This window comes from Drosophila obscura, unplaced genomic scaffold (genome assembly GCF_018151105.1).
Source record: "Drosophila obscura isolate BZ-5 IFL unplaced genomic scaffold, ASM1815110v1 contig_28, whole genome shotgun sequence".
Taxonomy (NCBI): Eukaryota; Metazoa; Arthropoda; class Insecta; order Diptera; family Drosophilidae; genus Drosophila; species Drosophila obscura.
Genome location: NW_024542815.1, coordinates 220,890 through 230,717, shown reverse-complemented (window position 1 = coordinate 230,717; position 9,828 = coordinate 220,890). Strand labels below are relative to the sequence as shown.

Here is a 9,828-nt window from a genome sequence, read left to right as displayed (position 1 = left end):
TTTATTGTTTTCATTAATGTGCCCACATTTACACCTCCGTTTGAGGGCTCCTCTTTGGCCTGCTGCTCCGTCTTGTATTTTTATTGCCTGTTGTTTGGGTTATTTATTTGACATTTCTCGGGGTGGGTCCGCCTCGGATCGCCTGTGGCCGGGTGATCGAAAGTGCGACTCGGATGGATGGATTGATGGATGGACGCCAGCTCGGATCGGATCGGCTTGGAGTGAATTGATCGTCGCCGAGTGCAAATATTTGCATCGCTCCATAAATTATGACCAATCGGCACTTGGCCAAATGTTGCTGTCAGCTCACTCGGCTCCCACCAATCACCAATCTGCGATCTGCCGCTGATAGTTTTCTAATTGACACAATAAGAAAAAGCAAAGTACAGTGGCCTCAAGTGCGACAGCTCTGTCCCAGCACGAGCGCACGTACACCGTCAGTTAGCGTCAGCCAGCCTGCACCGGTGGAAAATTGGCAGAGGGGAAATGTGTGGGTGCGGGAAGCCAAAATCGATCGGACACAGATTGTGGTGCACTTAAGGCCATTTGCATATTTTTAGAATGCATTATGCCAATTTTTGGGGCAAAAAAAAATGTTTGCGTTGCACGTGGCTCAATAAAATTCCATCCATTCCATTGAACAAGTTCAATAAGTTGAAGAAATTCATGTTCCACCGAATGGGGGAGTATTCTATGAGTTACGATGAACCCTCGAACAATGAACCTCATCATGATCAGTATGAATCAAAGCTAGGATAACCTCCAGCTCTTAGGTTTGCACACTTTCTGTGTGTATGTATGTATATCCACTCATCTTGGATACTGTGGTCCAAACTGTGTGTAGCAGCAGTCGCCCTTGAACTTTCCCGTGACCTGCTCGTTGGTCGTGCGACCCCGTGACACCAGCACCATGTGGAAGCCAAGCCGGGCAAGCCAAATATGGGTATCGACAGGATGGTCACAAGGCCCATCAGTATCGTGCTGTGGAGATATCGAAAAAGGGTTAAGAGAAAGCACACACATATCGGAGAGCAAACTGGAAGTGGACATTCCCCAAAGAAACTCTGCATAGATATTAATTAATGTGTTAATGAATCCAGCGACTGCCTTCTTTGATAAACTTCAATGAAACTGCATTTATTGGTTCAACTTGCTTTAATCAACGGAGGGACTATCTGGCAGCAGAAAATCTGCCGCATCATCTTCCGGGTGCCCACAGCTTCGGCTTTATCTTTGTCTCCATCATCAGCTCCAGCAGCACGTGTGGTCCAAGTGGTCGTAATCTTGGTCTCCTTCTCCACCTCCTGGTTGCTGGCTTGTAATTAGCTTCAATTAATTTGCCTGCCATTTCTATTTGCCTACACACAATGTTTCTGCCGCGTCTTTTTTTTTATGCCTCGTAAAATTAAACGTCACATTTGCATAATAATTGTGGTTTTGCTGCCGTTTGCCATTTCATTGCGTGTCCATATATCACACATCATCAAAAACGCATAAAAAGAAGTATGGTCAGGAGAAAACGATCAAGTCTGAGGGTACGAATACGAGTACGAGTAGTAGTGGGGCAGACATAAACCAAACTAGTTTGGCCCCTGGCGCTTTACAAGCTTGTAATAGCAAGGCGTATGTGTAGTCTGCCCGAAATTTGTATATTCCCCCAATTATCCGCCGATGATGAATCAGCTGTGTTTTGTGACCAGAGCCAATTGTGAAATTCAACTGAAATTAAAAAAGGGAAAAAAATGCACTGTGACGATCAAGTGTTGTGTGGCGGCATATATTGTTGCACAACAAAAAAAGAATAATTTACATCTCTCTTTTTTGTTTTGCGCACAGTTTTTGCCTACATCTTGCACCATTCACTTCAGGAATAATTGTTGAACATACATATATTCCTCAGCTGGGTATCAGCTGTTCTCTCAGTCCACACACGGTCCCGATAGGCAACTATCGATATCAATCTGTGGATTCCGGTCATGTTGCGGATACACACTCCAGGAAAACGTAAACGAAACATTCCTGTCACAGTTTTTTTTATATGGAGTTTGACAGGAATTTTTCGATTCCGCAGTGCTGGATACTATGCTTAAAGCATAAGCTAAAACATGCTATAGTCCACTTTTATATATGCTAGATCTAAAATAATATTTTATATTTTGTTTCTAGTCTTTGTTATTTAGAATACATTTATAAATAAATAAATAAATAATTTTATAAAAAATTATATTATTTACAAAAAACACATATAAAACAACATGAAGACGATATCTTTTTTACTTCGACGTTATTAGTTTTTATAAGCTTGATTTCACCCCCTATGCGGCGAAAGCGATGCCTCAGCAGGCGCGGGGGTGAGCCAGTGCATTTGGGAATTTTATAGACTGCAATTTTCCACTGTAGTTGATTCATGGAATTTAATGTTGTGTTTTATTAGGTCATTCATGCGATCGATTTCATTCACAATCCCGACGTGAAAGATGATGTCATGCCGATGGCGATTCATCTGCCAATCTCTGGAGCCGAGCAAATGAGATGAGCAATGCGTTTCTCCACATTCCCATCAGCCCGGAAAAAACGGGGCAATACTGTTTCAAAAAATTTGTTGGCCCGTAAGGTCTGATCGCCTGTTAGATCTGTTTGAGTTTCCATTGCAATGGGCATTGCATATTTCATTAAATCAATCAATATCACAACCAGACACTTGAAAAAAGTGTGTAGACTGTGTAGACGGGGGTGGGTTGAAACTCGCCATCCTGGATGATGTTTCTGGGCATTAAAATTCCGCATATTCCGTATTTTAAATTTTCTCTACATTATGCCTAACAGACATGGGCATAGGAAAAGGCGCTGTTGCTGCGTTGCCGCTTACGTACACGTGTGTGTGCCGACCACTCATCTATATACATATTTATGTGGTCTAGTGGGATAAGTCAAGTCGTTCTATCCAGGGTCCCTCGGTTCAAACGCTGGGCTGGATTACCTTTTTTTTCTAAAGAAATTCTTTTTATTTGCGCCATTTTGGAATAAATGCTGCATTATGCACAGCAAAATCAAGCAAAGCGTGGTTAGGTGGGTTAAGTCGAGACCTTCCGTTCCGGGGGTCCTCGGTTCGAAGCGTGCACGGACTTTCTTTTTTTTTTCTTAAACAAATCTTTTTTCCACAGTTTTACAGTAAAAATTACATTTTAAAATTGTTTTGATTTTTTTTTTAATTTAGCTGGCATTAATTAAATATTTAACTGGTAAAAATTTAAGAAGAGCTTTTAATTGAGCTTTTAATTAAAGCTTATTTGTTGTTTTTTCCCCTATTAAATGTTGAAAAAATACCATATGAAAATACAAAAATTTTACTTTTACTTGTGTGTTTGGAATTTAAGAATTTTACAAGAATCCTACATGCTTGTACATATGTATGTATTTATACAAAAACCTTTTACATGTCATAAGCATATGAATGTATACATCAAATTTTTCAACCATCAAGGTGTAAGAATGATGGCTAGTGGCGCTGCAGGAATTTTATGTCTCCCCCTGTTGGCAAATTATGTGACGCAATATGGACAGAAGCTCGCGTTCTGCCAGCACCCGCCTTGGTCCAGTTCGGCCTTCGGATGCTGGCTCGGTGTCCTCGAACTGGATGAGCAGACGATGCAAGATCTCGGCAAGGGCTTGGCCGTTAGCATAATGTCAGCCGAGTCGTCCATGGGGCGGAAACTGCTGCTGGCCAAATTCGCCACCAATGGGAAACGCTGGGAATGCCGCAACGAATTGAGTGTCATCTTATCCAATGGTATCCTGGGCTGCTGACGCCACTGCTGCTGCTGGTCGATAATGTGCCTCGAGGGCCGATGATGATGATCTCCTTCTTACGAATGTAAACTGCAGTCGGAGAGAGAGAGATTAGTTCCTGGCAGATGCTGCTTGCCTGGCTCCTCCCCAATAAATACCAATATCATCCAGATTCAGTCCAGCCACGTCCATTTCCTTGGCAAGGAACAAATTGCTATAGCCCTCGCTTCCAATGGTGAAATTGAGCACAGGACCCATCCTCGGCCAGGTAGGACTTGAGATCATCCAGCGAGGGTATCGCGTAGTAGCCCACGCGTTGCAACACTATCCCTGTGGGATGGGCCTCATATTCTGACGCCTTATAGCGCCTCGCTGCTGCCTCAATGGCCAGTCTGCGAGAGGGCCTGCTGCTGCTCCGATGCGAAGGTATCCCGCCTGGCTATGGCGCTAGTCTGCGACTGATCCGTATCCTGCCGCTGTTGGTCTCTGCTGTCCCTGGAAGAGAACCCGGTGCTGCTCTCGGTGGGAACATCTTCCTTCGTTTCCCCAAGCATTTGCATTCCTGGGGACAGGGTTTTCCCACCCCTGTTTCAGGATGTCACTGGTTCACCTCAACAAGAAGGATCTGCTCCGAATAGAATGAAATTCCTATATTCTCTTCGCACTGCTTCTCTTCTCCTTGAACCTGATTAAATGTGTGTTCGATTTGAAAATTATTTCATTAATTAAAGCCACCGACACCTTTTCCGCTTTTCAGCTTTTACCAGCACCCAACCCACACCCAATGGCTCACATAATTATAAATTATTTTTGGCTAAAAGCTATTTGACCTCGTTTCACCTTGCCTTGCCATTGAGAACTTTATTCTGTTCCGCTCTATTTCCATTGAAGTTTTATCTCAGCTCAGACCTGTCGACAGCTAATTTATAGCATAAGGAAAAACCAACGTGATTGGTGCGAGGCGAGTATAAACGAGAAGGAACGTGTGAGTCGCTTCTGGGGACGCGACTCTACTTATACCCGTACTCAGTCAGTTATACATTTTTGAGCTTATGATTTTTTAGAATTTTAGAAAAAAAAAAAATTTTACATTTTACATTTTTTTGCTACATCTGTTATCTACATCTACATCTACAATGTATATTTTACATCTAACATGTAGATTATAGATGTACCATTCATATTCTACATCTCCTCCGCTAGGGGTTGCTCGCGCACTGAACGCGGCAGAGTGTGCGAGCGAGAACTTGAACTAATGGTCAAATGGACTGTTGTGACTGTTAAAGCTAGCAGATTAAAAACGTTTCCATTACTTTCCATTGAGCAGCACTTGGAAACGCTCCTATATGATATGGTAGACTAGAACCTTTTCGATTTGCATAAATAATTCTTCAACAGGAACAGTCGTCACACAGACCCACAGTATTCCCGCTAACTCAATTTGTACCTACTTACATGATTGCACTTTAATCATTACGGGAGCCGACGAAGATGCCGACTGCCCGGCCCTGCAGCTCGGGCACCTGCCACTCTGTCATGAAGAGGCTGACTAGCTGACAAACAAGACTAATTAATTTTCTATTTTCGTGACTTGCATGGCCAAGGAGTACCTGGTTGGAGTCCGATGGCGGGGCCACCAAAAAATTATGGCACATTATGTTGGAGTATTGAAAGTGCTAAGAGCTGCCAGCAAAGAAATAATTAAATGGCCATTTACCTCAAAGACTGAGGGATGGGAGATGTGGAGTCCGCATATGTTGTGACAACACAGGGCCTAGGGCCAGTACTACTTAGGACCAGACCACTGCACTGCCCGGCCTGCCTAATGCAGGCCTTAACTTTGACTGAAATGGAATGAAATGAATTATACGACATCCTTTTCTCGGCCGTGTGCGATATTTGTGGCATACATTAATACAAATTTAAGTTGTAAGTTTGGAAAGAGCTTTAGTTGTACACTTCATTAGATTGTTAAATATACTTAGTGGAGTGAAACATTTTATTTATTTCACCCGAACCAACAATAAAAACGAAATGTGCCGAACTGTGTTGTCGGAAGAACGAGGAGAATACATATGTAAATATGTGTATTAGATGAGAAAAAGAAGAAAAAAAGCCAAAATACAAATAAAATAATGTTATCTTTGGGGTCCGAAGTATATAAGTATATAATTTGGTTGAATGTAAAAACGCGGGACGTGTAAAATTTTGATATTGGTTTAGCATGTTAGACATACATACACATGTATGAATGTATGTATGTGTGTTATGGCGCTCCGATGCAAGCAGCTAGGAACAAAGATGGGTCTTTGCCAAGTTTACGGCATTTTTCAAAGGACTTTTGCGTTCTAAAACAATTTTCATGTTGATTCTGACCAAGAATATGTACTAAAGACATACATATGTACATATGTGCATATTTCTTCTCTATAACTCTCTAACCATGTACGTGTACTCTCATCATCTCTTTAATTCTTTTGCTATTCTTTCGACTTTGTCCGTTTATCTGAAGCTTACATTAGACTTTGGTTGCGACTCTGCCTCTCCGCGCTGTTCCTCCTCCTATTGATATTCTCCTCCTTCTTCTTTTTTTTTTCTTTGTAACCTACATAATAACAATTATTAGATAACATAATCGAGTAACTGTTCAGACAGCAGCAATATACATAAGTACATATGTACATATCTTACGTATGTATCTTATTTTTTGTACACTTTACTAACAGAATTTAATGCAAACAAACGCCACACTGCTCGTGGCACGCAAATTATCACTAAATCTTACTCTCAAATTTTATATGTAGTGTAAGGTGAGGCATTCTCAGAGCGTGCTCACACCTGTACACCGTCTCAAGAAGGGGAGTATCTATACCTCACCTTGCATTAACATACTTTGCTAGCTATTTTTATGGCAGCCGGAGAGACTCGACTAACTGAGAGCAGACTTAAAATACTAAGAGTGATCAAAGCTTTTGGTGCCAGTAGGGCCCTATACTGTTTGAGTGGCCACCTCCCGTAGACGGCTGCGGCGATAGTGGGCAAAGGCCTCCAGGCCATTAATGCTGAAAGCTGTCAGTCCGAAGAACTAAAACAGAGAGGACGAGGTTGAGTTTAGTGTCATAATCATCTTTGGAGAGCACAGTGAAAAAGTGACACCTTGCATTGGGGTATAGGGACAGGGACTTACCGCTGCGGCCGTATAGGTACCAATGTCCAGAGAGAGCACCAGCCCAGAGGCCACAAAGTAGGACACCGCCAGCGTGGAGTGGACACCGAGAGACCAGAGCGTTGCGTCGCACCGACTGCAGTAACGTTGCCACAGACGCAGGTAGCGGGCAAGCAGCAGCGCCAGTGTGGCTGTGAAGCCCATCGCCGCCACGACCAAATAGAAGCTGCCCCGAAAGTTGCTCACTCGCACCGGCCCGAACAGAATGAACAGAAAGCCGATGAAGCTGCTCAGCTTGAGAGAGATGCACAGAAAGAGAAATAGAAAAATCATTAGAGTGGGGCCAATCTGCTGGATGGAGTGGAAGTTGAGCTTACCATGCAGGCGATCTTGCAGATGCCCCCCATGCTGCGCAGATACTTGCGATCGTAGTCCTGGCTGGCAGACATAATGGACATTCCTGCAAATGCACAAAATCGGCAACGAAATAACAACTCCACTCGATAAGATTTCAACGACAGCCCCGCACAAATATTTTCACATTGCGCGCTCACGGGTAAGCACAGAACGCCACTGAACGCCACTCAGAACGATTTTGTGTGCTGGACGACGCGACGTGGGAAAAACAGCCATAACAAAAACTTAAATTTTGAGAGAGCCCAGGCCGCTCAGAGTGGGGAACCAAGAGAGAGAGAGAGAGAGAGCGTTAAGTGAGAGAACCTAGAGGCACAGTGGGCCAATCTATGGTGAAATGATAGCGAAACTCAATTTCTGGTTTTTCTACTAGATCTCCATGAACGGACGCTCATTACGATTACTGTAATTGTGTGAAATCAAAGGGATATTCAAATTAAAGCCTAGTACTCAGATGGAAAAAAACACCTAGCGAACAGAATCAGGGTTGAAATTCGTATGATGGTCAGACACATTACCTTGCCAATAAAATATTGGGAAGCCCAGGATATGCCTGGGGAAGAGCGGCCCCAGCCGAAGAAGTGCATTTTGTTAACTTTAAACAAAACCAAGCAGCGGTCTGAGCAGTGTAACCGTTCGGAATGCAGTGCACACCTCTGGTCACACCACTGGTCGCTCGAAAAATATATGACATCTGTTTGCTAGCAGTTTTTCGATCTGAGTACTAGGCTTAAGGAATAGGTCAAAATTGATATAACGAATTCATCGAAATAAGTCTGTAACTTGTATGAAATACATATATGTATAATGGTATGGTATTTATTTTGAATGTGTTGTAGCTGTTTTTGCGACACCGTGGCTGGTTTCTCTTTGGGTGATGTAAGCAGCAAGAGAATTACTCACTCAATGGAGGCGGCTATAATGGGAAAGGGAGGCCTTCCTCTGCAATGGTGCGACTACCCATAATCGTCCCACTGTACAATGACGGTTTCGCTCTGCTGAGCGATAATATCTGCATTCAACTCTATCTCTTCAATTCACATGCGGGTTCGACCTTATCAGTGAGAGACAGAGCGGGTAGTTGGGAGAGCTGCTGTCCGATCGCTATTGTGTTATCGTAGTTGTTCGTTAATTGATTGAGCAACCAACCAAGTAAATAATTCCCCGCAACGCTGTTGGTGGATCTTGTGATGTGAGGCCCCAGTGCTTATGCAAATGCGAGAATCCAAATCAAATTCACTTGCATGAATCACGCCACACGTCACGCATCATAAAAGAAAAAACAGAGAGGCACGGCATCGAAAATTTGTGTTGAGAACAGCGAACACTGAATACCCTTCTTCAAATATTCCACGAAGCCATGTGTTGGTAGTCCATTATCTATTTAATTCTAGTTCTATTACTTTGACCGCAGCTGTACATATATTTCTGTATCTACCACATGTTCAACTTCCTCGCAGTTTGTTGATAACCCTCCGGCGAAAGTAGGGCAAATCAAAACACATTCCTACGCGACATAAAATTTAGTTATATTAGTTGATTCATGTTCATGGAGAATATGGGGGAATGGGTGCACGGTTCGTCAATGGGAAGATGATGGGTTGATAGGTGGGCGGGCCGCTCATTCCATCCAAGGCCACATACAGCGGCGACAAATGGGAAGAGAAACGTCATAAATAGAAAGGGATCGGAAGACGACCCACACCCAGTACAATCCAGAGATTTCCACTGCAACCAGAGGTCTGCTGGGCGGATATAAAACCAGGCACAACAACCGACAGGAAATGACAGAAAGCAAAGTGTGAATATAAAACATAATCACAGCGAACAGCGAAAATCGAGCTGGAGGCGGTCACAAGGCGAATTATTGTTTTATACCGACTCAAACAGAATGCTCCCCCTCTCGCTAGTAAAAAGATGAAAAACATCAGCAGGCAGGCATTTCCATGGAAAGCTTGTTTCAAAGAATTCTAAAAATAAATATGAATCTTTATATTCGTTCATCGATAGAAAAAAAATCATATTAGAGAGCGTGCGTGCAGTGGGGCTGCCTGTTGTCTGATGGTGTCCACCCAAGGGAATTTAGTAACTGAAACTGTACTGAAAGTGGGAATGGGAATAGGGTGCCAAAGCAAAACTTGTTGATTACATCGGTTCCGTACTCGGTGTAATTGTACCGGGAGAGAGCTCTTTTCTTTCAATCCCTCAGCAATGTCTCCAGCGGACATCTGCGTGGAATATCTTTACCCAATTAACCTTCGATCCAATCATGAGCGCAAGTGGGTCTTGTTAAAAATCGAACAAAAATTCAAATTTGATGTTGCTAATTTGAATAATGTGTATGGAAGTTGTTTCCAGTCCATGATTCATACACATGACTGAGCTCCATGCAACTAGGAATATCTGGATACCGCTATGATTTCCCATGCATGACATCGGAGAAGGGTTCTGGGAATCTA

At 43.1% G+C, this 9,828-nt stretch overlaps 1 protein-coding gene across 1 annotated transcript; it reads right to left on the bottom strand.

Moving 5' to 3' along the window:
- Positions 1-5,719: 5,719 nt before the first annotated feature.
- Positions 5,720-7,540, bottom strand: LOC111070147. Its single transcript, XM_022360491.2, has 3 exons — positions 7,333-7,540; positions 6,977-7,249; positions 5,720-6,874 (listed from the first exon to the last, which is right to left on the bottom strand). The coding sequence occupies exons 1-3, from the start codon at positions 7,411-7,413 to the stop codon at positions 6,779-6,781; spliced, it is 450 nt and encodes a 149-aa protein (XP_022216183.1). The 5' UTR covers positions 7,414-7,540; the 3' UTR covers positions 5,720-6,778.
- Between the last annotated feature and the right edge of the window lie 2,288 nt (positions 7,541-9,828).